The sequence below is a fragment of the Archocentrus centrarchus genome, chromosome 13 (genome assembly GCF_007364275.1).
Source record: "Archocentrus centrarchus isolate MPI-CPG fArcCen1 chromosome 13, fArcCen1, whole genome shotgun sequence".
Classification (NCBI taxonomy): domain Eukaryota; kingdom Metazoa; phylum Chordata; class Actinopteri; order Cichliformes; family Cichlidae; genus Archocentrus; species Archocentrus centrarchus.
Genome location: NC_044358.1, coordinates 41,616,277 through 41,642,823, shown reverse-complemented (window position 1 = coordinate 41,642,823; position 26,547 = coordinate 41,616,277). Strand labels below are relative to the sequence as shown.

The window sequence follows — 26,547 nt, the reverse complement described above, 5'->3', positions numbered from 1 at the left end:
AAAACTTTCACCAAAAGAATCCAACATTTTATCAGAAAACTTCAGTGTAGTTGTCCACTACAAACATCATTGCAGTCTTCTATGTTCTTTTGAAATGATTTGCTCTCTGAATGAGGACTTTTATTTAACCTAAGGTTTCTATGTTCATTTTTCAAACTGCATCATCTGTCTTCTAGCTACAGGCTAAAAAGTAACACGGATTAAGTACAAATGCTGGACTCAGTGGAGCATCCAATCTGCCCTTACTCACTACATCCCCTTGTGGTTTCAACTTGATATTACATGAGAGTACAGCCTGCTTCTATTTTAACTTGGGCTGATAACTCTATAACCCAATATATTAAAGATTAAAAGTGGCCACAATCTGTCAGACACAGTGGGGCACACTTTAACCTGTGCATTTCCTGTTTGCTGTGCTTCATGAAATCTCAGACTGACTTTGTGTTGAAATCAGGAGTGTGTAGGAGCAACTGTTAGTACCACTGTTCCTTATGAAAACCGTTTAAATGATTGTCTTTTGTTTTGGGGGGTCCAGTAGAAGCTTGGAGCTGCCCAGAAAAGTTTTATTTTGAAGTTAGTCATGTTATTTGACATTTAATGAATTCCGTGATTTAATACACAACAGAAATACCAGTCTAGATATCATAATAGATACATTTTTTCTTTTTTTCTAAAAAAACAAGCAACAACAACAACCCCCCCCCCCCCCCCCCCCCCCCCAAATAATATTAAAGGTAAAATTAAAAGAAATATGAGCAACCCAGAGGTTCCTTCTGGCTTGCCTGACACCTCCCACTTAAACTACCAAACCAAAAGCTCCGCCTCAGTCTCTGTATCTTGTTGAGAACTTGAGGCTATAAAATGAAGGAACTAACTGTAACCAGTACACACTCTTTACTTGGAGTTCTCTTTGTGAACTCCTTAATAGACACTAAAGTCAATCCAGCGCTTTAATCAGTGAGCACACAGAGAGCGATAACGCTGTCGGGGTTTCCTCTCGCTTGCGACCTGAAACTCGAGCTGAACCATGGCAGGAGACGGGTCAGATCAGCGGGCGCTGCAGTATGAACAAACTCTTGTAAGTCTTCGCTTGTCACCACTCTGAACTTTGTTCACTTGTCCCACAGTACGTGCACTTCTCTTGGGTTGAGAGGGAAGCCACAACTGTACTTGTTTTGCTCGCTAAACTGATATTAGGTAACAATAACGAGCAATATATGAGTGTGGTCAAAAGCTGGAAGAGAGATGTAATGAATGAAGTGTGGTGCAGTAAGTACGTGCCGAATTAAACTGTGTGCTTGTGTGAATCTCTAAATTTCTTCTGGAGTGTTAATGCTACAGAAAACCTAAGACTTAAGTACAAGTTGTCAGATTTTAAACGAAGTTCAGCCCCGGTGCTCTCACGTGAGATAGCCGAGGTTTGCGGTGTCGGAAGCTGCTGTGACCGGCTAATGTGTCCTTAAGTCCGTAATTGTACGTTATGTATTGTTGTGAGTTGACACAAGCAACCAAGCACACATTTTCTAAATTGTTGAACAGCAACCACTGAATATCTCCGGCTTCTAGCTCTGCTGTAGCTCTGGAAGTAAAGGTGTTTGTCCAAACATCTGGATTTGGCTGCGTCAGCAGGCAGCAGTCTATTTACCAACGTCTAAGACTTCAGCCAAACTCCACTGTAAAAAAAAACAAAAAACCTTAATAATCTGCCGCTGTGAGAGAGTCCTGCGTGTTGACATAATGGCGTATAAGAATGTTACTTTAGGGTAGGGTTTAATGTGTAAATGAGCTCATAAATTCGGCATACAAATTATGTCAGTGTGCAGTATTGTTTGTATCAAAATTGCTGCAATTTCCAACTCATCACCCCCCCCCCCCCCCATACACATAGCTCGTTGTCCTTTAAAAAAGTTTTTTTTTTTTTTTTTTTTTTTTTTAGCTATATAGCTAAATTTAGTTTTGCAAGGTATGTCTGATTGCCAGTGTATAATGAATCTCACTGGGCAGCTTTATTTGTTAAATAAATGAAACGCCTTTGCTTCAGGTAAACATGTCAGGAGATCAGTGCAGTCATCAGACAATGGATCAATTCATTGTTGATTAGCAGCTTGGGTGCTGAGCCAACCTGCTGTGTAAATGTGCATGCATAATGTGCTCCAAGATGAGATGCAACTGGCAGCTGTGCAAGTGTCCAGAGCAACACCCACATCTGGGTCACCAGTGTGTGAGCTGTGACTGTTTGTAGTATATAAGTCACCATAGGCCCTCTTCTTTGTCTTGCTTTATGTTACATTATAAACAGGCCGTTGTTGCAATTCATAGAAAGTCTGCATGCAGCTTTGGATTACTGGTATTAGGCCTGATTTATACAGCAGGGGGCTCCCATACATTTTAATGCCACAGACCCTCAAATGGATAGAGATGAAGGCCTGCAGGTGCCCGCTCTTCATGAGGACTAAGGTCTTTTAATTGGTAACTTTGAGCACACCCCTCAGAATGATTACAGGGTGGGTTTTAAACTGAGAGTCCCCCTCCTGTGTGTGTGTGTGTGTGTGTGTGTGTGTGTGTGTGTGTGTGTGTGTGTGTGTGTGTGTGTGTGTGTGTGTGTGTGTGTGTGTGTGTGTGTGCGCGCATCTAGTTGAACTTTTCCTGACAAAAGTTTGGTCAAGCCTAAAGAACAGGCTGTTTGAAGAGTCTCGTCTTATAGGCCAACTGGATCCATTCAGTAGCACTGAAGCTTTAAATTAAGAGGAGCCACAACTGTAACACTTGTTTGGGTCTGTGTTTCCTTTTCTTGAAGTTTCTGTACACACACACACACACACACACACACACACACACACACACACACACACACACACACACACACACACACACACACACACTCAGCTCTCTCCACCCTGCCTCTGTTAATCTGTGTGTGTTTGTGTGAGAGATTACACAACTTGCGACCTGCTGATTCAGCGCTGGACACTCTGTCACTCTGGCAGGGTCTCGTGCCTGGTCCTTCAGCTCTCAGAAAGAAAGGGGGAAAACAAATTGCATTCGGACCACCTTCTTTGTTAATCTCTGCTCACTCTACTGTGTTCAGATGATTGCTAAAAGGAATAAAAATTTTGAAATGGATTCAAATAAAAATAGCTCCTGTGTGAGAATAACCTCTTTTAACATAAATGAGCTCTCTCTCTGCCCCCCATCCCCTCGCCGTGGGTTGTAGTAACATGGTGTCTTTGTGCAATATTGGCAGTCATGGTGGTTGTGTGGGTTTTGTTGTGGGCAGTGGATGCTCAAAGAGGCCAGTGTAGTTTGGCTGTTGGAAAGGCTGAAAGGCTGGCTGTACAGAAACACTGGCAGGGCTGGGAGTGCAGAGCACTTGCAAAATAAAAAAAAAGCCTCGACATATTGTTGGTGAACATCAGACTAATGCATCAGTTTGTACTTGTAGCTGATTTTAAGCTGATTCTGCAAGAACCTGCAGTCACATTTGTGCTTGTTTGAATAGTATATGGTGTAATTCTGGTGTATACGGTTACATAAATCAACACACATTATTTGTTATTGAATTATTAGCAAATAACACCTCCAATCAAAAACAAATAGTTTTGAACTTCAGAATTAATGTTAATGCAAGGCTGATATCTGCAAATAATTAATTGAATGACCAAGAGAATTAATCATGAAACAAATGTTAAAGCCTTTTTCTTCCTGGATGTTGTAAATACAAACAAAAAGGCACTTCTTTGATGGCAATTTCAGATCGGCAGCGTTATTTTTAAATTTTATTTTGTTTTATTGTAGCTTAAATGTAAGGTTTTAATAGATCTTACACAGTGGTGTGAGCCTATCAGATGTGAGAGGCCAATACTGACATTTTATATGGCATGGCCAAAGCTATCCTAAAATAAAATGAAACGCTGTATGCCGACATTGCTGCAATTTAATTGCAAAACTGTGAAAATGGGTAATAATTAACAGAATCATCACATTGGTGCCAAATATGGAGTGCAGATGATATATGAGCTTCTTAAAGGCGGATTAGAACAATCAGTTTACTCTGCATGAGGAATGCTGATAGTTATTCAAAGGACTGTAATGTCTTCTGTGACCATAAAGGGAGTGTCCAAAAATGACCTTGAACAAAGAACATAATGGACAGGTCTGTGCTGCAACCTTGAAAGGGATTGAGTGGCAACAAATGACACCATCATGTTGTATTATGAGAATTTTTATTACAGTAAATTTTTTTTTTTTTTATGAACCCTCTGGGACTGAAAAAATAATGCTATCTGAAACAAATGAAAAACTTTTGTTCCAAAAAAGTTCCTTTTTTTTCTCCAGAAAATAGGTTTAGGTTTAGCATTACTAATTCCTTCTCATCACTGATGTCTCAGACCTCACACAGGGTTAAATCTGTCCAAGTTACAGTGAAAAATCTATGCATCAGATAACACATTTTTACTATCGGAGGAAAATGATGAAATCAGCAGGAGTTTATTTTATCATTTGAAACTTGTGAAAGTGGTTTAGTGCTGTGTTTTTAATCTTAGATGGGCAGTCTCCTTGCAGGTGCCTCGCTTTGTGCATTCGACTCTAAAACTTATATTTAAGAGGTTCATTATTGTGATTTTTGTATTTCTTTATTGCATGCTGTTAGCAGTGTTGCATATAGCATTCTTTGTCTTGAAACTAAAACAGTTTTCTGATGCTCCCTAAAAATGTATATTTAAATAACTAAATTCAAATCATAAATTGCAATGAGTGGTCTACTAATTGCTTGACCCACTAACTAGTATTTAACTATGAATGCGAAGGGCAGCACTAGCAAAGAGTCCAGTGATAGAATGTGAGTTCAATCTAATGTAAAGCAAGAAAATTTATAGATACTTTTTCCTGTAGATTTTCAAAAATGTCTGTCTATTTTGGAGCTTGACCTACTGTAAAATATTTGATGGGTACACTCCTGCTCAGAATTTGGCAAAGTCTGACCAGAAGGTGTAGTTTCTCATCCTGAGGTTCTAGTTTTGAAAAAGTGTTTTCACCATCCATCAGCAGCATTGAATCAGGCAACTTTCCCCACAAAGTGATTGATTAGAGTGTGCAGTATGTATGTGAATGTGTGGCATTGTTCTGTTGGTTGTTAGAGTCCTAACTTCGACAGCCAGTTGATCACCATCTTTGCTTTATGCATTAATTACCTTGTGGTCATGTCCTGGTGTTTTATATGCGGTGCATATAAAATAGAAAAAATAAATAAAATGCTAGGACTTTCTCTCTCCTGGCTCCTCGCTCTTTGTAAACATGGTACAATGATAAATATATTTGCCCCTCAAGTTTCTCCACTTCTTTGTTCATTCCCTCACATTCATTCTGATAGTTTCAGCGATCTTCCTCCGGGGACTTGCTGACATTTGTAAGTCCTTATACTGATGCTATGATTATTATTCTCTATTGAGATGATGATTGTTATTCTCTCACTGATAAATTCAAACACTGCAGTGAAAAAGTAGCCAGAAATGCTTAGAAGGAATCGACAGGCCAATCGCAATAGCTGCGGGCTGCGTTGACGTGATGTGTAGTTACATTTCTAGGGAGGAGGTTCAGTCAGAACTGCACAGGTTATTTCATGGGAAGGGACATTATGGCCAGGCGATGGTGGGAATGTGCTACCATTATTCTAATGACTGAAGGCTTTTTGAAAATGATGAGGAAGTGAAACTGCCAGCTAAAGAAGTATGGAGACTTCATAATTTGCGAGTGCATATTTCCTTGTGTTTGCGGGGGTGGCTGTGTGGGTTGTGTCCATTTGTCTTGCTGTGACACAGTATTGTTTGTAACCTCGTGTCTTTCCCCTTGCTGTGGTAATTAGGCTTTTTGTTTGAAGCCTCCTTCCCAGCATTCATAGTGGAAATTTCCCTTTACTTGGTCTCACTCTGCTTCATTGTGCCTTGTGGGTGAAGTTTTGTTTTGTTTTGTTTTTTTCAAACAAGACAGGTCAACAACTCCTTGACCCCTGCTTTTGAGTGTGTGGAGTAAGGGCTGTTTGCATAACCTAAACTGGCTCTAGCTGCAGATAAGCATCAAAAGCCTCAAACAAGTTTTCTCTTTCTGTCACAAAAAATCAAGCATTTAGTTTCTTTTCTCCCTGCTAAACTGATGTGTCCACCTGTGTTTACTTGCTGCACAAACAGCCGTCATAGATTTACCTCACGGTGCGGAGGGCTCATGAGGACAAGCATTTTCACAAAAGTCTTAAACCTGTTAGTGATGAAACTGCTCACAATAACAGTGAATTTGGCAAACACTTCAGAACAATGTTGAGCAGGCATTTTAAGTAAAACCAAAGGTGGGATGTATTTGTTTGACTTGCTCTTTGTTTTAAGATGCATTGATCACACAGGCCAGATTGTGCTGATTATTAATCACCCAGAGATGGAGAAAGGGACTGAGAGGATAAGCTCGATGGGCCATTAGATTAAAAGGATGAGCCAGTTTTTAGTGTCGAGGCGTGTCTCTTGATTAGTGCCACACAATTATTTCTTAATCCTCTTGAGTCCTTTACAAATATGGATTTGAGAAGAGACTGAAAACAAGGCAAATCGACAACTCTGAACAGAGCTGATAAGAAGCACTCGGGGTAATGTCAATAAAAAAAAAAAAAAAAAAAGATGATAACAAATACAAAAGACAAAGCGCAGCACGCTGTGCTGCAAACAGTGGTATGAAACTGACCATAATGAGATGTCAGGAACACAGCTCTAAAAGCAATTAGGAAACCTTGAGTTTTGCAATGGTACTACACTACTTAACCTTTGTAACTGTGCCTGCCTGTAGTAGTGTATGTGCAGGCTTGGACAGGTCAGGTTTACATTTGTCCAGTCTAGTCTGTCGTGAACTGTGAACTCTAAAGAAATCCAGTAAAAGTTATTTAAATTTGCTGCTGCAGTACAGTTATTCTTTTAAAATTACCAGCCAGAATAAGCAGAACTTTTCTTTGACATACAGGTTATTATTAAAAATAAGCTGTGTTTTAGTGTTAGTTTTAAAAACCTAGGTAAGAATAAGTGAGGAATGAATCTTGTATAAAACTGTAGTAACTGTAGTATTTTTGTCAGTCACTTGATAATTGACTTAATGGTAATCAAGTATTAATTAAGGACAGCAGGAGAGAACAGAGGGATTATGACAATCATGGTGTGGAGCACAGCAACAGACCAATGTGCGACGCTGCTACTGTAGAGCAATTAGCTTGGGACTGTGCAGTGCAAGTTACGGCAAAAAACATCCATTGTTGAACAATAGTGCAAATATTTAGCTTAGTGACAGGCTGTGTAGAGCCTTTTTTTTCCTTTGTGCTACCCACCACTATACTATTATTTTACTGTTGCTTCTTATGAGTATAGATTATAAGCGAATGCCTTCACTCATGTACCCTGAATTCACTTTCTCAGCTTTCTTAATCTCTGACAACGTATCAGCCTTGTCAGATTCCCCTAATCTGTGCACTACAATATTTTTGGAATGCTGCTTTATTCAATGCTTTACTGATTGCCCACACTGGCCAAATGTAAGTCATTGCTGCAGGAGTCTCGGTCATGGTGGCCCCTCACTAGCTAAACCTTATTAATGCTGTTCTCGGTCACACTGGAAAATACTTCACACATCCACAACAATCAGTCTAAACACACAATTGCTGAACTTCAAAATTTCTAAATGAATGGTTTGAACCAAAACAATTATGTTCCAATAAGTTTCCCAAAGGAAAAAACAAACAATAAAACAACTTTCAAAATGTATTTGAAGTGAATGGATGATTCAAATATTCTCATAACAAATGGCTCCTTTTAGCAGATTTATGACACTCCAATTAATACCGAGCTGCAACGTTTCCAATAACTGTTTGGGTAAAAATAATAATAATAAAACATTGCTTTTTGGGCTAATGTTGTCCCATGAATGTGGGAGATGAAGTAATGCAGTATGGACACTGTGGCAAAATCCCTGCGCAGCAGTACCTGGAGACTGTGGTCAGCCTGCTAAGACTACTTCAGCTTTCAGGGGTATTTAAAATTGCAAAGAGGAAGAAAATGGATGAATGGAACTGGATGGGTCTTATTTAAATATAGACAGTATTTTCTCTAGTATCAAAATTACTGTGTATTTTTAGGGTTATCATAGATCATCATAGATCAATTCATCAACCCGGTACACTTTTTCCTTATTAAAGCTGTGTCTTTTAATGGGAAGTGATCAAATGGAATACATTTAATCATACTCGTTTGAAAGCTGGTTGTTGAACTGACATGAATTTCTGGATTATGTATTACAGTAAATAAATAAAAAAAACAAAACAAACTGTGATATTGATCTTTTTACTGTAAGAAACTGCAGCAGATGTTTCCTTGCTTTTCCTTGCCCAGTCACAACAGCAGAATGATAGGCCCTACTCAAAATGAAGGTTACTAAAAAAAATGCCAAAGATTACATTCATATAGTACATTATGGTAAAGGGTAATTAAACTCCTTCTTTTAAAGAACGAGGTAACCCTGCCACAGCAAAGTCTCATTTTTACAAGCCTGTCTTGACCAATAACAGTCAATCACATCCAGTGTTTACTGTTTGCACCCATATCAGCACTTGCATTTTTTTCCTTGAAAGGATAAGATGCAACAAGCATTTCCATTTTTGAGCTCCTCCACAGACCTTTGTTATTTAACACTTTCTGAGTTTCACAGTGGAAACAAATGCACAGAGGAAGTCAAACTTTGCTATCATAACTTTAACCTACCTCTACATGTACTCGTTTGAACATGCTGTACTTAAAGAGCATAAGTTAAAAGAACTTAATACAGCAAAGTAAAATTAATTTTAAGTACACAGAACTATGAACTTAAAATTTTTGCAAAATTTAGAATTGGACATTTCAGAAAATGCCACAATAAATCATCTAGATCCATTTTATTTACATTATTAGGAGAGAAATCCACAATCAGGAACACTTGTTTTCTAAATGAACATGTATGTGACTGGGAGTCATTAATCACTACAGGAGTCTCAGCTATGTTGGCCTATAACTAGCTAAACCTTTACAGTGTTCTTGGCTACTGGACACTGTAAATATTATCGCACATCCTCAAGAACTAAAGTCACAACACAACTGAAAAGATGATCACAACACTGCTAAATGCTAAATTAAGGTTTTAAAGTTAAACAGTAGTACTATGAGTCGTGTTTGACTTTGCAGTAGTGCTTCTCACTTAACAAAAACAAGCAAAACAAAAAACCCCATCAACTACAAATTATTAAATAAAACAATATGCATGAGTTGCATTTCAAAAGTTGTTTGCATTTACAGTGCACCTGAGGTTGAAAATGGTGTAACACTGTTTTTAGAGGGAAATAATTGTGTAATCTGATATTTGTCAAATTAACTTTAGTATTAAAAAAAAAAATCTAAACTCTAGAACCTGATCATCAGTAGTAAGACTGCTTTTATATTACAGATGATTATGGAACTTTGGAAATTGTAGTTGTGTTATTTTTTTTATTATTTTGGTCAAATGATTTACAGTGGGTATTTATCAGGTCTAAGGAAATCACTAGTTTTATAAGGAGCAAATATCAAAGTCCATCATCGTATATTGTTAGATGATTTATATGCAGGAAATGATGTTTAATATTTTTCTACTATAACCAAGCGCCTGCACAACTGCTAAATGAATTTTGAATGAGTTCCAGAATTCTTCCTTTCAGCTGTCACTGTCTCATTTGCCGATAATCACCATGAACTGAATGGACTCTGGTTCCTCTTTCTGAACTCGGCGGGTTCAAGAAAGCAATAAGTCTGACTTTGGTACCAGATCGTAGCACGCAGTCATCTCAAAGCGACTTAGCTGGATTCTTTTTAGCGTTGACACATCAGCGGATGTTCAGTCCACTATCAGCTGTGTGTGTGACTGTGTGTTTGTTGGCTGGGAGATTTTTTTCCATGTCTGGAGCTGCTTTTACTTTAAACACCTTTTTGATAAAGGAAATCTTGTTGATGCATCAACTCTGTGTAATGAAAAAGATCCCAGACTTCTTCACCTTGTGAGGTCTACCCCCCCCCCCCCCCCCCCCCCCCCAAAAAAAAAAAAAACCCTGTTTGATGTTTGGCTTTTGAAAGTTGTTCATCTAAATACTTAAACTCATTCCAAAAGAAACCTTTTTTTTTTTTTTTTCTTTCTCTTTTTGTGCTCATAAAGCTGTTGTTACTTCTTATATTCAGTGCTGACTTTAGAAGTCACAGAGTTTTAAACAGTCACAACAGTATTTAATTTTAATTTTAAAGCCCTTTACTTTGTCTAAATGATGTGTCTACACTGTGCTAGTGTTTCTAAAACTGCAGCAGCATGTCTTGTGTGTTTAGGAGGCTCTGACTGTGTAACTTTTCTTGTCTTTGATGGTTACAGAGTTTTATGAATCAATAACCATGTGATAAATGGGGAAAGGTTAAAAAAAGCCCTCATAAACCATATCATATTCAGTCCTGATGTGTTTTACCTTGAATTGTAGGACACCTTTTTCTGTTTTTGGTCTTTGTTTTGTCATATTATTTGCACCCCTGAGTAATGGTTCAGTTAGACTGTACCTCTGTATCTAAAATTACATACCAGTTGTTTTGACAACCAGTTGTGTTGATGATGAGTCTGGGAATATTGTTGAATGTTGACCCTCCAGGGTTTGGTCATTTATTTCATTTAAAGAAAGAAGGTGCTGGGGACAAACTACAAACAAACTGGAATACTTTTCTCAACTCAGATGATTTTGATTAGTACTGGGTTCCATTTTCAGGTTCAGTGCTTCAAGTGTTCAAGTTGCATAAATTCTAGTGAGGTTTGCATTCGAAATAGAAGTAACAAATTATACTTGTTCTATGAAAAGTTTGGCTAATGGAATTAATGAACTTTAACGCTAGTGGCTCTGTGAAGCTGTGTGTAAGGAATTTTGGCATCAACTGAAAGAGATGGAAAGGACCATGAAAAAAAGAAGCCCCATAAGGTCATGCTGCTGCTGCTGCTGTTGTTGTTGTTGTTGTTGTTATTTCTTTTTTCTTTTCTTTTTTTTTTCCCACCTCCGTTCTGCCTCGTGCTTAGCATTTCCCTTAAGCTGTTCTAAATCACAGCCTCTTTGGTTCTATTTATTTTTATTTATTTTCGTTTCCTTCATAGCCAGTGGCATCTTCTGAAAGCTGCCCAATCAGAACAGAGCGGGCTTAGGAATAGGGCCTTGAAGAGCTAAAATAAGCCATTTCTAACCTGAGGGGTTTCACAAAGGGCCATTTTAAGATAAATGAGGGCTTTATTAAATTGTAAATCATGCACCAGCAGAGCCTAGTTGTTAAAAATGTAGACATGACAAAGTCTCTAAAGGTTTGTTTTAAGGCCGTTACTGCTCAGCATGGATCAAACCAAGGTCAGCTGCTTTATGGTTAGTAGTTAGTTAGTAGTATGTTTCTGATGAGCCTGTAATGTGCTTGTAATAGCCCTACATCAAGTAGACTTAAACCAAGACTATTTATTTGCCTCAACTTTAAGGTAAGTGATTGATTACTGGTGTTTTAAGAGGCCTTTCAAACACAGCACTCCTGTTTCCTGTGAAATCAGTGTACTGTACAAAATCAAATCATCATCTCAGAATTACTGTAGCTCTCCCCCAGTCAGCTGCCTGATGTCTAATTGCTGTTAGTTTGCGGTCGATGGAGTGTAATTAAACAGGCGCTTGGCAGTGTTTAGCCCCTGATGAAGTTGATCAGCACTGCTCTTGGCAGCAGAGACACAGCGGTCTTCGTACTGATAGATTGGAAGGAAAGATGGAAAGTTCTTTGTTGTACCAGCAGGCAACACAGAACTCTAACACACACACACACACACACACACAAGCCATGGTATGCCACACATACTGTTCTCACTAATAGGCACTTGGTCTTTTGCTTACATGCAGCGCTTTAAACGACAGTGTGCAGTAAGATGGGACATGCCCACATTAACACATCGACCCTCGTGCACAGTGCACAGCCCACCTGTTTCTTTCTACCATCACTGAGCCATAATACCTGGTGCCATTCATCATGTGGCTGTGCTGAAGAGGTGAACTGTTGCTAACAATGCACAGCATCCTAAGCAAGTCACTCTCTGGGCAGTATTTACTTTTAAGGGAACGGTACTGTATTTTGTAAATATTAATTTTTTGTTTTCTTTTTAAACGTACTTTAAGAATTCTGTAGTGCAGTTAAAATCAAATAAGGGTAGCATGACACATGCTTGCTTTGATTACACAAACATTATGAATAATAATAATAATAATAATAATAGGTTTTGATTTGTAAATAACTGACTAGGCAGCTCATTCTTTCTCTTGACAATACTTTCTTTAAAGATGCAACACATTTTGGGGTCAACTTGGAAGAAATGTAAAACGTGAGCTCAAAGGTCAAATGTGAACATATTTGGTTGCAAACTATAATGTGATATCTAGAATCCCCACATACCAGTATCTTTTCCTAAATGCTGCCAATACAAACACAGGAAGTAGAATTTTAAGCATAGTTTTAAAGATAAGACATTTTTATGCCTGACCTTATTTGACCCTGAAGAAGAGGTCAGAGGTCCAAAGTAACCTGATATTTAGAATGCCCACATCATCATTCTCTATGTGCCTACATGTTGTGAATACAAACAATGGCAGTAAGAGACGGATGCTCTATCTAGCATTATCACTTTCACCCTCAGATTAATCGATTGACCTTGAAATCAGAGGTCAAATGTGGCATGATATTTTAAATCTTTATATGGTACTTTCCATATGTTGACAATACACACCACACTGTTTAATGGATTGTTAAAATGACCTCCACTCTGCACGCCTACAAAGTTTTATCAAAATTCATTCAAAACTTTTCAAGCTATCATGTTTTCAGACAGAAAAACACACATGCAAATAGTACCAAAAACATAACCTCCTTGGCAGAGGTAATTACTCTACCTTCACTTCATTATTTGCTTTTTTTTTTTCTTTTGATAGGTACAATAGTCAACATGAAGATTAATACAGTATGTTGAGTATAAAAGTCCAAGGAGCCAGACTTTCTTGTAACTGTTTTTATTGTGGCAAAGGCAATGGCAATTTTGTTTATATAACACATTACATTACACGTAAACTCAATGTGCTTAACATAGAAGATAAAAACCTGTGTAGGTTTGCAATACCTGAAAGCAGCAAAATAAAACAAAGCAAATCAACAACACCTATTAATTGCAAGCCTGGGTGAATAAAAAGATTTTGAATCTGTTTTTGAATATATGCACAGGTGTAATTGGTCTCAGGTCTGCAGGCAACTTGTTCCAAAGGACAGGACAACAATTACGGAAAACACCCACAGCACACTTAGCTCTAATTCTCGGAACAATTAAAAGAGCTGCACCCTATGACCTGAGAGGTCAGACTGGGTTGTAACCGGTGAGTAAGTTAGAGATGTACTGGGAAGTGGCCTTGAGTAATAATTCTCAAGGTCTAAAGGTCTTACAGAGTTTGGACATTGGCTGCTTTTTCCCTCATTTTCAGTTCAGTCCTTGTGCCTGACTGTTTTCAGAAGAATGTTTCTTTGTTCGTTGAGACACTTAACACTGGCCTATGAGCCATTGAAGCATAAAGAAGGCACCTATCTCAAACAATGACTCAGTGCTGTGTCTGCACATAACAATTTAGCAGCAAACAACCAGTTTGAACCAATTCTAAATTGTATCTTCAGGCACTTTGCTACTAGCAGTCTGTTTCAACGGGCATAAAATTGTATTCATTTATTTTTACCAACAAGGTGATTCCCAAAGAGCTTTTAACTGAAAACCTGGCATACTTTAAGCTTTTGCAGTAGTGGCCCCCAGACTCCCCCTGAGCTTGAGATCTTGGACTTGGTGGTCTCTTTCAAAAATGGCTGAACCCCCCCCCCCCCCCCCCCTTTTTTTTTTTTTTGCTTGTTTTTGGTTAACTTTAGTTTTTATGTTTCTTTTGAAGCAGTTTGTGATGTTTATCTTGATAGGTGCTATACAAATAAAATTTTACTTATTTATTCTAACTTACATGATGTGCAGTGTGCTCTTAGAGAAAACTGGACAAATGGAGGAAAAAAAAAAAAAGAAGTGGCAGGCCTAAACACTAAATAGGCGTTCAGTATCTGATCATGCTCTTAAGAAATGGGAAAAAAAAAAATCCAGCAAAGACCAGACACAGGACCTGAGAGAAGCTTAGAAGTAGGGTTGGCTCAGGTTATCCTGAACCATCACTTAGTCAGCTCTCAGCTCAAACTGCTGGGATTTCTCATGATGAGCTGAGCATTTCTTCACTCCTATGTTTTCACTCTTGATGGGTTTATGTCACTACTGCATGTCATTTGGTCAGTTCAAGGTCACAGCAACATAAAGCAGCAACTGCAACTTCAGCAACTGCAGAAGAATTAAAATAGTTGCTGACTACTTTGTTCTCCATAGTGTATTTTCCTTGAGTGTTTTTGCTGTGTATCAGATGCATATACACAATGTCTATGTGGCTTTAGAATAAAAGCTGACTTGTTAATATTTTGAAAGATAGACTGCTTGTGGCAGAGGTTTTGTCAGCCTTTGTGGTATAGTCCATGCTGGTTCTTGTTTACACACTTGTCATACAGGTTTAAAGTATGTTGTTGCAGCCTCTCCTTAGATGCAGTTCAAATGCATTCCCATCAAGTCAGGTGGATAGGATCATAGAGCAGGTGTTACACTGTTTTTTCTTTTTTAAACAAGTACAGTCCTGTTCACTGATTTAGTCAAGCAACATTTGAGACAAATGACGTTGGATGTCTGTGCATTTTATAATTCAGAGCTAAGTAAACAATACACGTCACTGCTTTCTCTTCCCTCTTTAGCACCCCTGAAGTCATTTCAGCAACCACATCCACAACATGTCTGTAATTGAGCTTTGCCGTAGCAAAGGCAAGCGTGTGCGCTACCGTACCGTATGTGTGTTTATTAAATGGATGGATTGTGTAATATTATGCGACACTGGGAAGATTAAATCAAAGAGTTCTCAGCTATTAAAGTAAACACACTAATGCACATCAACAAGGGTAAACCCGCATGCAGAGACACACCTTCTGACTCTGTTACCTGTGTTTGTGACTCCTCCAGCAGGACCCAGCTCTGTGTCATACTGTTAGAAACAAATCTGTGGATATGGCAGTAAGTTGTGAAGTGGATTATCGGAAAGACTCGCCACTGACTTTTTCTGGCGTGTCTTTACAGAAGAGCTGTGATGGCCCTGTTTAATTTAGCATCACATTACAACAGGGCGTAACGCCGCTGGTCTTTAACTTCTACCTTTTTGTGGTATGCAACTCGCTCCGGCACCTACTTACAGAGCTTCTGGATGTGGCTGCGACTTCTTTACTCTCTACTTTTAGTCCTCAGTGTAATTTTTCCTCCTTTTTTTTTTTTCTTTTTCTTTTCTTTACCCCATCCTAACAGCATTTGTGCATTTGTTGTTTCACTGTTGTTTTTCTGTTTCTGCAAACAAATTCCGCAACATTCTTTCCCCCCGGGAGAATGACTGCGTGCCTTTGAACGCCCCTCTGCACTCTCACCATAACATACGATTAGTCTTCCCACTAACACACACACACACACACACACACACACACACACACACACACACACACACACACACACACACACACACAAAGCATAGAAAGGGATGCTATTCACACACTACAGAAAACATGCAGCTCCATGCAGGCATCAAAGATGCACATTAAATACACACACTCTCCACTTTGTTTGAAGGGCTGCCCACTGGGTCCAAGTTGCGGTGCGAGTGTGTGACTAGATTGTTAACTGGTTAATACTGGAGCTAATATGCTTTTCACCCATCAGCAGAAAATAAGCATTATTAATGTCAAATACACAAGATTCTTGGTATAGTTGACAGCACTGTAAATGACTCAGTTTCCACCACATTTTTCTTTGTCTCAGCTGCCTTTTTGGAAGCAGGCGGGGATGTCACAGTCCAGTTCAATACTTAATCAGTATGTTAGGCACTGCAACACTAAGACAGCTGAGGTTGAGTTATTTTTTAATAATCTATTGATCCAAATACTGGACTGTTATGCTGAGGATCAGAAATCTTTGACAAGCTGGTTTTGGCTACTCCCTTATTCACAAGGGGTCATCAAACTGGGGATCTTTTGCTTGTTGGGCAAATGTGTTAACTGCTGAAATTTCTGACATGATGTGAATAAATAAAGATGAACCTGGCATACAGCACCTCCTGAAACTGACATGATGCACTTTGGTGGAGACTCGTCACTCTGTTGGGATGAGTAAAATGAAGGAGGTTCCCATCTCTCAAATGAGCTTTGGAAGAGACACCAGCACAGGTAACTTTAACCTGAAAGCCAGATAAGTTTAATGTCGCCCACTGTACTCGATGAATTAAGGGTGATTTGACAGTAGATATGATCTGCTGATGCTGACTGTTGTAAACAGTGAAAGTGAGGGTTCGTGATGGGGGTGGGAAGGTGTATTTGTGTTACCTTTGCCTAAATTGTACAATATTGACTTGTCTGTCATTCATGGCTCCTTTCACCATAAAACCAGAAGTGAAGTTTAAGGATTTCATCTCATTGTTTCCTTGTTAGCCGTTGACCAATCTTTTGCTATTTTTTTTTTTTTTCTGGGGTTTTTCTGGGGTTTTTCTGGGGTTAGGGATTTTCCAGCTTGGAACACCATATTGATCGTCAAAAACCTACAAATACTCATCAAAATATGCAAAGGTTCCCCTGATGTGGCCAATTTCAGTCCTTTAAAATTGGATTTCCACTGTTAAGGGTCACCACAGAACCTCTTGAGAAGTCTATACCTTAAACTTTTGGGTTAATAATTTTATCTCTTATCAATAAGTTGATTATTTATTAGTCTAGCACTGACACAATGTGACATTTAAAATTTGGTGTTGTTTCAGCTCTTCTATCATAGACTTTTTCTTCTATGTATATATATATATATATTTTTAAAGCCCAGCTTGGTAATTCAATACAGTTCAGTCTTTTCTGTGCAGGTTTTGTTTTGGCAGGTTAAGAAAAATCCCCCCACCCACCCATGAACTGCTTGCAGTATCCAGTGTGAGGTTAAATGGCATAGGAAATGTAACAAACACATACTGTTACTTCCCACAAAATCAAATCCCTTTCACCCATAGTTTAGTTTATTAGGATATGCAGTTACCCTGTTTCATATGTTAAAATATTCATTTGGATGAACCCTGTGCTCATCATGTACTGAAAAGTATTGACTTTTTTTCCCACTTCAGGCATTGATTTTGCAGAATTTGATCAAAAAATCCACAGGAAACTTGGATCAGAACAGGGTATTGATTTATTCTGTTGCATTCAGGGAGGGAAACTTTCCATTGGATGTTACAATGCAATGATATCTGCAGTGTTGTCATGTAGCCACCTGACCTGTCTGGCTCGAGTACACAAAGAATAAGGTGTCTGTCAGGCTAATGTCTGTCTCAAGGATCAAAATCAGAGCTCAAGAGGCTGATGACACATTTGGCTTTCTCATATGTTATGAAATCCAAAAAGTGTGTATGCGCAGATATCCTCGGGGTCACATCGTGTCTCATGCCTCTCCCATTCACTCCCAGACCTCTTATTTCACATTCAACACTATCTTGTGCAGCATTATTCAAATACTTAAACCTAGAAAGCCTCCAGCCTGTTTGCTTCTGTTGAGTGCTTTAAACAACTTGACCCTGTAGAAGGTATCCTGCATTGGTGTGGACCCCCTGAGGATAACAGTGACACCTCCAGCATGTTCTCCCCTTTGACATCTTTTACCAGCAAATCCCCATCTGCCTGAAATCACGTTTTTTTTAGATTAAAAAACAAACAAAAAAAAAAACAGAAGAAAGGGCACTTTTTTTTTTTTTTGCAACCACAGAAGCAGCACTGTTTTGTGTTTTGATGTCCATGTTTTTCATGTCAATTATTAGGCCTTGATCAGAGTTTCTCGCACGGAAAATGGACACTTATTGATTTTTGTGAGAATATACCTGTTTTTAAGTCTCCATGTGTGTATATGTGTTCTTTTTCAGTTACAAAAGAAAACCCAAAACTATCAGAGTTTCATCCAACATGTAATTTTCACTTGTGTTAACTTGATCCAAGTTGGGATTTTCAGGGAGTCTGCATGTGGAGGGAGAGGAGGGATGAAACGCACAAAAACAAGACATTATGTTGTAGTTCAGGGTTCCTGCCAGCCTGTTACCAGCCTGGAGCCTGCTGTTTCTAGTTGTTGCCTCAGTTTTGCATCAAAATTTATTCTTCGTAGTCTGTTGAATTCGAGACATAATATACACACATTTGTAGTCACTGCACTTCCTCAAGATGCAGTTATGTCCAGTGTTCATTTCAAGCAAATACCTGAATAATTGCTTAGATGTCTATTATGATAAAATTATGATGACTCTTGTTTTAAAAGTGTTCTTCGGGGGATCTTGTCATCGTTACATCCACAGCTACATAACCTTCTTCGTCTTCGTCTTCTTCGATTTGGCATAGTTTTAAATGGTCCCAAATTACCAAAATAAACGGCCCTGTCCAGCTCTCCTAGAATAACTGCCTGTCTCCTGGAATCTCCTCCATGCTCTTGAAACTGTGCTGGGAGACACAGCAAACCTTCTGGCAATGGCACATATTGATGTGCCATCCTGGAGGACTTGGGCTACCTGTGTGACCTCTGTAGGGTCCAGGTATCGCCAAATGCAAAACTAGTGAAAAAAACAGCCAGAAAAGATGAGGAGGGCAAAATGTCAGCGGCCCCCACGTCTAAAAGCGTTCATGTTTTTGGGGGTTGTCTCATTGTTGCCCCTCTAGAACACCTGTTGTTAATTTAATTAACACTAAAGCAGCTGAAACTGATGAACAACCCCCTCTGCTACTTAAGTGCCCAGATCACTATTCCAGAAGTTTAATTGACTTGATGCTTAAAAAGTGTTCCTTCAATTATTTAGCAGCGTATTTAGCATTAGATCACCGCTACTATATTGATCAAAATTTAAGACCATACTTTTATCTGGCATTTACATTCATTTGTAGTGAGTGATGTTATGGGTTGTGCAGGACCTTAATGTTGCTACACCCTCTTCTCTTCCCTTATCACCTGACAGTGAAGCCATTTTGTCCTGTTTCCCTGAAGAACAGTGTTCTTCAGGGAAAGATGAACTACTGAACACAGGGAGGAGCAGCAGTCAGTCAGTAGCACTGATGCTCAGGGGCCTTGTGGGCACTTACCCGTGTTGATGACACCTGTAGGGCAGAGTGCTTGTCCCTGTACTGTTTTCTCTCCTCGGTTTCACACTTGAGTGCATTATGTGAGGCTGAAGACCTTTGTGTTTGTCAGACTGCGGTGCCACCTGATGCCACCCAAGAGTGACCTGGCTAAGACATTTAAGAAAAGGCTCTGATTAGAAAGGTGAGGGTGAGTGATAGAGTTCTAGGTAGGGGCAGAAAGAAGAGTGACGAATGATTACAGAAAAACAGGAGACATGATTCACTTGATTTACTGTTTTTTCAACGAAGCTGCTTCTACCTGACATCATTTAGTGGTTTAAAAGTATTCTCTCACTGCACTTCTTTCCCATTTGTGCCTGTTACTGGATGTTTCTGTTTTCTATACAGTTAGAGAGGTAATTCATCATGCTTGTGAACATACATTAATTACACATTTGATTTGTTTCTGTGTATGAATGCATGTTTTGCACCCACAAACAGAAAAGTGCAGTTAATCACAGTAAATCCTGCAGAAAATCATTGCAAAAGGGTACATGGCAATGACAATTGTGTTTACAGTATATGTGACCTCCCCTTCTTATCCTGTGTTATGGTAAAGAGTTTGAAGGCTTGCGGTGCCCAACCAGTGTGGGATTTTTAGGACTGATAGCTGCATTAAAGTATTAGTAGACTAAATCAAAACAATTGAGAGGCATATTCGCCAACAGTCCTTGATTAGTTCAGTTTAATACGTTTCAAACAAAGTACAGCAATTACTTTTTACAGCAATCTCTTATTTGCCCACCTGCCAGCATACTGTATCTACAGCATGATGTATCTGCAATGAAAAAAAGCACACACATTGTCATGACTGAGATTTAAAAAAAAAAAAGTAAAAAAAAGATCATTTTGCAAAGTAAGGTTTTCATATTGTTATTTCTTTTGTTGATTGTGTCTTACACATTTTGGGACTTCTCTCCATAATAGCTGCTAAAACCACTGTCAAGCTGATGAAAGCAGCAAACCCAGGTCTTTGTGTGAAGATGAGTCCTCTGGTCCACCCAGCTCTGCGCTGCACTTCTTGTTCCTCTCTCCATCTCTCTCTGTGTTCAAACTGTAGCAGAAATATCCCCATTTTATTTTTACCGCAGGTGGGTGTTTGTTTTTTGTAAGTATGGCACCTACGGCTGTGCTCATTCTCCCATAGCTGGTCCCCTACGCCACTCTTCCCCGTGTTTTGTGTGTTTTCATGTGTGAGTTACCAATCTTTGAGGAAGGACAGATATGAGAGTGTAGGAGGTTTTTCAGATTGCCTTTCCTCTGTCTTTGCTCTTGAATCTCTTTTCAGTGCAGGTGAGACTGAAGCTCAAATAGGTATGTGTATGTGTGCGTGCGTGTGTGGGTGGTAAATTGGAAGGAATGTTTGTATGAACACCACAGACTGTGTATAAAAGATTTACTTGGCCACTGTGACATTACCCAGTGGTTTAGAACTCTGCGTTTCAAAGCCTCAACGTTAGTCTTTTGACTGATGCCACTTTGTTTTTTTTGTTTTCTTTTAAAGACAGAAGTGAGTTGTGGTTGTGGTGACTTATCCACTACTTCCTGCTCCCTTTAAAACGTTGCTCTGCGTAAAGGTAGGAAGTTCACCAGCAAAATGAAAAAGCAGGATTCAGGTCATTTTCTTGGCACCTTTTGCGTAACTGTTCACACAGTTAAAACATTACAGCTCAATGCCTGCTGAATAAGAAAATGCCAGTTTGTTTTTGTCTTCTTTTTTTTTTTTAACATTTTGGTAAAGGCATTGCCGGACAAATTAAATGTACTATATAGACTACAGCTGGGCTCTTCAACTCCAGGCCTCGAGAGCCGGTGTCCTACAGGTTTAAGATGTGTCCCTGATCAACACACCTGAATCAAATGGCTGAATTACCTCCTCAGTATACAGTCAAGTTCTCCAGAGTCCTGCTAATGACTTCTATATGTGTTGAAGCAGAGACACATCTAAAACTTGCTGGACACCGGCTCTCGAGGCCTGGAGTTGAAGACCCCTGGACTACAGGAATGCTCACTATGCATTCAAAAAGTGCAACTAAATGAAAATCCACTATATAGAGAATAGTTTGTTTTTTTTGGACAGAGCCCATATTTTGACAGGTGGGTGGACTGCAATGTTAATGCTAGCAAGCATCTACTCTAAAATACTGGAGATGATACCTAACAGACAGCTGACCACACTCTAATTTTAAATCTTAATAGAATTCAAAGGGGTTATTATTTCAAAAAAATTGTAACAGTTCAATTGTTTTAAAAGGGAAACTTATTAGAAAAAAAATATATTAATATATATAGAGTATTTCCTCACTCTAAGAGAGAAACAAGATTTATTCCTTAAAAAAAAAAAAAAGACGAAGCTAAGTTTAAGTTTCACTTTCGACACTAAGCTTTCTGATGTAGTTTAAATGATAAATTCTTATCTATAATGATAGCTAGATCTTACTTACTTAAGATGTGACCATTTTAATTTCAGCCCCTTGGATGGTTTTATTCTTAGGAAGCTTAGACAGCAACTCTTTGCCATTTGAGAATAATATGAACTTGGATTTGTCTGCATTTAACACCAGTTTAAGTTGGTTTAAATGGGACTGAACGACATCAAAGACAGACTGCAAGAATACAAGTGTTTGTACTGCTGAAGGAGACGAACAAGAAATAATTGTCATCTGCATGAAAATGAAATGCTTCATTTCATAAATTATTAAAAGCAGTGGTCCTGGTATGGAGCCCTCGGGAACTCCCTTGGACACTGGTAAGACGGAGGGAAAAAAAACCGCAAAATGAATACTCTGTTCTTACTGACAAGTAATCTGAAAACCAGCGAATAGATTCATAGATAAAGCAATATTATTTAACCTATTTACCAAAATGGCATGATCAACTGTGTCAAAGGCCTTCGACAATTCACGAAAAAGCGCAGCACAGTATTTTTTTTTTTTTTTTGCAGTCCATTGCCTCGATAACATAATTTACCACTTTGATCGCAGCACTTACTGTGCTGTGTTTTCTAAGTCCTGACTGATACTGGGAGAGAACAAATTCATTAAGTTCACTAATAAGGTTTTCGAGAACTTTTGCTAAAACAAACAAGTTAGATATCAGCCTATAGTTACTAACATTTGAGGGATCACCTCTTTTCATTAAAGGGAAAACATCGGCAGATTTCCATATTACAGGAATCTTGTTGCTCAGGAGAGTAAGCTAACAAATATAAGTTAGTTTTCGAACAAAGTTGTAAACATGCTTTTATTGCTGTTAAGTTGGGAATTTTTACATGTGCGTCTGCTGAATGACTCTTTTGGTGACAGCCTCAGCTGGCTGCTCTGAGAACTGCAGTTTATTGGCGCTCCTGCATTGGCTTCATTTTTGAGACCTTGGAGGTTGCTGCTTAATAAACAGAGCTGACTGAATGCTCTGCTGTGTAGATGGAAGTTTTTGTAGCAGCTATATATCTGCATAATGTGTCTGTTGTAACGCAGTAGTAGTTACCATTTGTGTCTCTGATCCTGCAGTATGTGTGACGTGTTAGTTGTAAACTAGCGACTGGGCTTATGAAACGTTTAAATGGGTTCTTTGATCTGCTGCTATATTCATTTTAAAATTGGATCTATAGATGTTATTTTTAGCTTAGCCCCCATTCCTACATCCTTCCTGTCGTTTCTATCCCCTCCATTCATCCATCCCATCCACACTCAAGAGTGTGCTTGCTGGTTTGCCCTCCCTAATCCTGCTGGCAGTGTTGAGAGCTACACACATCGATCTCTCTCTAATAGGTTGGGGCAAGCCTCGGCAGTTCTCATCCTCACAGCCCCCCACCCTGCATCCTCTCCACTTGCCTCTGGTGAGGGAGGAATTTAAAAAAAGTGGCAGAGGGAGGAAAACCTGTTATGGGTTCAGCTCCCATAAAGTGCTGCAGGGCAGTGCTATGGTGTACTATATTAGGCTCAAGTATTTGAAAGATGTAACTGACACATTCCCACACACAACAGAATATTTTTGTTTGCTTTGTTGTGTTCTTTTGATGCAGCAGCTGTCTGGTGCATTGTTTGACTTGGCTGTGCTACAGTTTGATCAACACGTGCACACATTCTAAAGACAGACAACCTTGGAAACACCTTGCTCATGGTGCAGTATTTGTATGTTCAGTGTGACATGTGCCCACAAATGCTGATAAGAATGTGGACATGGGACACTGTATCACATCCATTATTGGCACTGCATAGTCTGACAGATTAGTGACTTAATATTGCACTGTTACAACCTGAGCAGTGACCGAGAGATTGCCCTGGCAGTCAGCAGACAAATATCAGAGCTTAAAGTTTTTATGAACATGCATACTATAATACGCAGCCTGAGAAAACAGGATATAGCAGTGTTGTAAAAGGTTTTGAATGCTGTTGTCATCTTGTGTTGCTGAGATAGACTTTGTTACAGTAGGTCTGCCGTTAAAACATTGTTACTTTACAGTTTTACTGTAGCTAACTTAGTTTTCAGCTACAAAAGCTCATGTTTCAGAGTCTCTCAGCCCAATTGCATGTTGTTGCAGCATGGTAGGCTATACACTATATTGTCAAAAGTATTCACTCATCTGCATTCACACACATATGAACTTGAGTGACATCCCATCTTAATCCATAGGGTTTAAGATGATGTCAATGCACCCTTTCCAGCTATAACACTTTCAACTCTTCTGGGAAGGCTTTCCACAAGGTTTAGGAGTGTTTATGGTAGTTTTTGACCATTCTTTCAGAAATGCATTTGTGAGGTGGGATCCTAAATGAGAAGGCTCACAGTCTCTGCTATAATTCATCCCAAAGGTGTTCTGTCAGGTTGAGGTTAGGACTCAGGCCAGTGTGCAGGCCAAGCAAGGTCTTCTACACCAAACTCACTCATCTGTGTCTTTATGGTCTTTGCTTTGTTCACTGGGTCGGTCATGGTGGAACAGGATGGGGTCATCCCCAAACTGTTCCCACAAAGTTGGGCGCGTGAAATTGTCCAAAATGTCTTGGAATGCTGAAGCATCAAGAGTTCTTTTCACTGGAATTAAGGGGCCGAGCCCAACTCCTGAAAAACACCCCCACACCATAATCCCCCCTCCACCAAACTTTACACTTGGCACAATGCAGTCAGACCGATACCGTTCTCCTGGCAACCACCAAACCCAGACTTATCCATCAGATTGTCAGACAGAGAAGTGTGATTTGTCACTCCAGAGAACACGTCTCCACTACTCTAGAGTCCAGTGGTGGCATGCTTTACACCACTGCATCTGACACTTTGAGATTGTGCCTGGTGATGTAAGGTTTGGATGCAGCTGCTCAGCCATTGAAACCCATTCCCTGAAGCTCTCTAAGCACTGTTCTTGGGCTAATCTGAAGGCCACATGAAGTTTGGAGGTCTGTAGCAACTGTAGAAAATTGGTGACCTCTGCGCATTATGCATTCACTGACCCTGCTCTGTGATTTTACGTGGTCTACCACTTAGTGGCTGAGTTGCTGTCATTCCCAATCTAGTTGTTATAGCACCACTAGCAGTTTACTGTGGAATAATTAGTAAGGAGGAAATTTCACGATTGGACTTGTTGCACAGGTGGCATCCTATCACAGTACCATGCTAGAATTCAATGAACTCCTGAGAGAGACCCATTCTTTTACAAATGTTTGTAGAAGCAGCCTGCATGCCTACGGGCTTGGTTTTATATACCTGTGGCCATGGAAGTAATGGGAACACAAGAATTCAATAATCTGGATGGATGAGTGAATAGTTTTAGCAAAATAGTGTATATATAAATGTGTTTGTTTCCCCTAATTCATAAATTCCTAATTGAAATGTTACCTCTGTCCATTTTCTAAACTTCTGTTTTAAATGGTTAATTTAATTTGCAAACGGGATTGAACTGCAGCTGGCGTTAAAAAGATGGACATAGCTTCTGGGTCTGAAAAGTGAAGCCAGTGTGGAAGTGCTATAAACCTGCATTGTTTTCAGTGGCTACCAGAGGTTGCAGAAAGACTTCAGTCCTATAGAAGTCTACACGAATCCAGTGAAATTACTTCATTCCCACAAATAAATATAGAGGATAGAGTGACATGGATCATATCTTCTGTTGTACTGTATGCAGTCTTAATTTACAATATCAGCTGAGAAAGAATTTTAAATTTCTTTAATTATGCACTTGTTAGCATACATCTATTTTGTGATTGAGACAGTGTATTACAACTCAATAATTTTTTAATTTTTTTTTTAATCATATTGATTCACATATATTGATATAGAAAAATCCATTGTACTGCTCTTGCCCAGAATGGCCTTGTTTCTAAACCATAACTCATACACTCAAATGTAATCTTTGAACAGCCCCGTGCTTCTCAGAAACTGTTAAAGTTATGTGGCAATAATAAGAGTCCTGTGCTTCTTAGAAACTGCAGCCTTGACGAGTGGTTGTGTTTCAGAGTTCCTGTCACCTGATATAGCTCATCCTGCAGTGTCTGTGTGCTGAAGTACATGCTTGCATAGTGGCTACTTTTTTTTTTTTTTTTTAATCCTCCTATGCAAAATAAAGCTTAGTCTGTGAGGTTTTAGCTCTCCGGTCTATAGACTCCAAAACCACAAGGAGTTGAGCCATGAAATTTTGCGTATTTGTTTTTATTCTTCAAAGATGCGCAACACTATTCATATTCCTGGATGTTTATTACCCTTTGTACACTTTGGATGTATTTTTCTGAAGTGAAGGATTGGAGGATTTCAGGCTGCTAATACTATGAAATATATATGCTTCTTTCTCATGTCTGATTGGCTTAGCATAATCATGTAATCATATTGTGCTGTGTGATTGGCTATACCTACTTGACCATTATTGACTGAAATGGAGAAAGTGGGGATTTCCCATATTTAGCAACTGACCAAATCACAGAACTTGGGGAATTGGAAATTTCTATATAAACAGCTAGTCTGTTCATAGTAACATCAGTTCTAGGCTGCAGCCTTATTGATTAGTATGTGATTCCTACTTCTGATTGGCTGAGCATTGTTGGTCAGGGATGACACAGGGCCATAAGTAGTACAGCAGGTAATGTCACCTAGTGGCATGCAGGCCACATCTGGCCCACCACAGCTTTCCATCCTGGCCCCCAAATAGTACTGCGACAGGTACTAT

General features: G+C 39.2%; 1 protein-coding gene across 1 annotated transcript in view; it reads left to right on the top strand.

Annotated features, from left to right (window-relative positions):
• Positions 1-903: 903 nt before the first annotated feature.
• clcn2b (chloride channel, voltage-sensitive 2b) overlaps positions 904-26,547 on the top strand; it is a 197,950-nt gene continuing 172,306 nt past the window's right edge. The window contains exon 1 of the mRNA XM_030744507.1: positions 904-1,078. Coding sequence (XP_030600367.1) covers positions 1,028-1,078 — 51 coding nt within the window. The 5' untranslated portion in view covers positions 904-1,027. The remainder of the gene's footprint in view (positions 1,079-26,547) is intronic.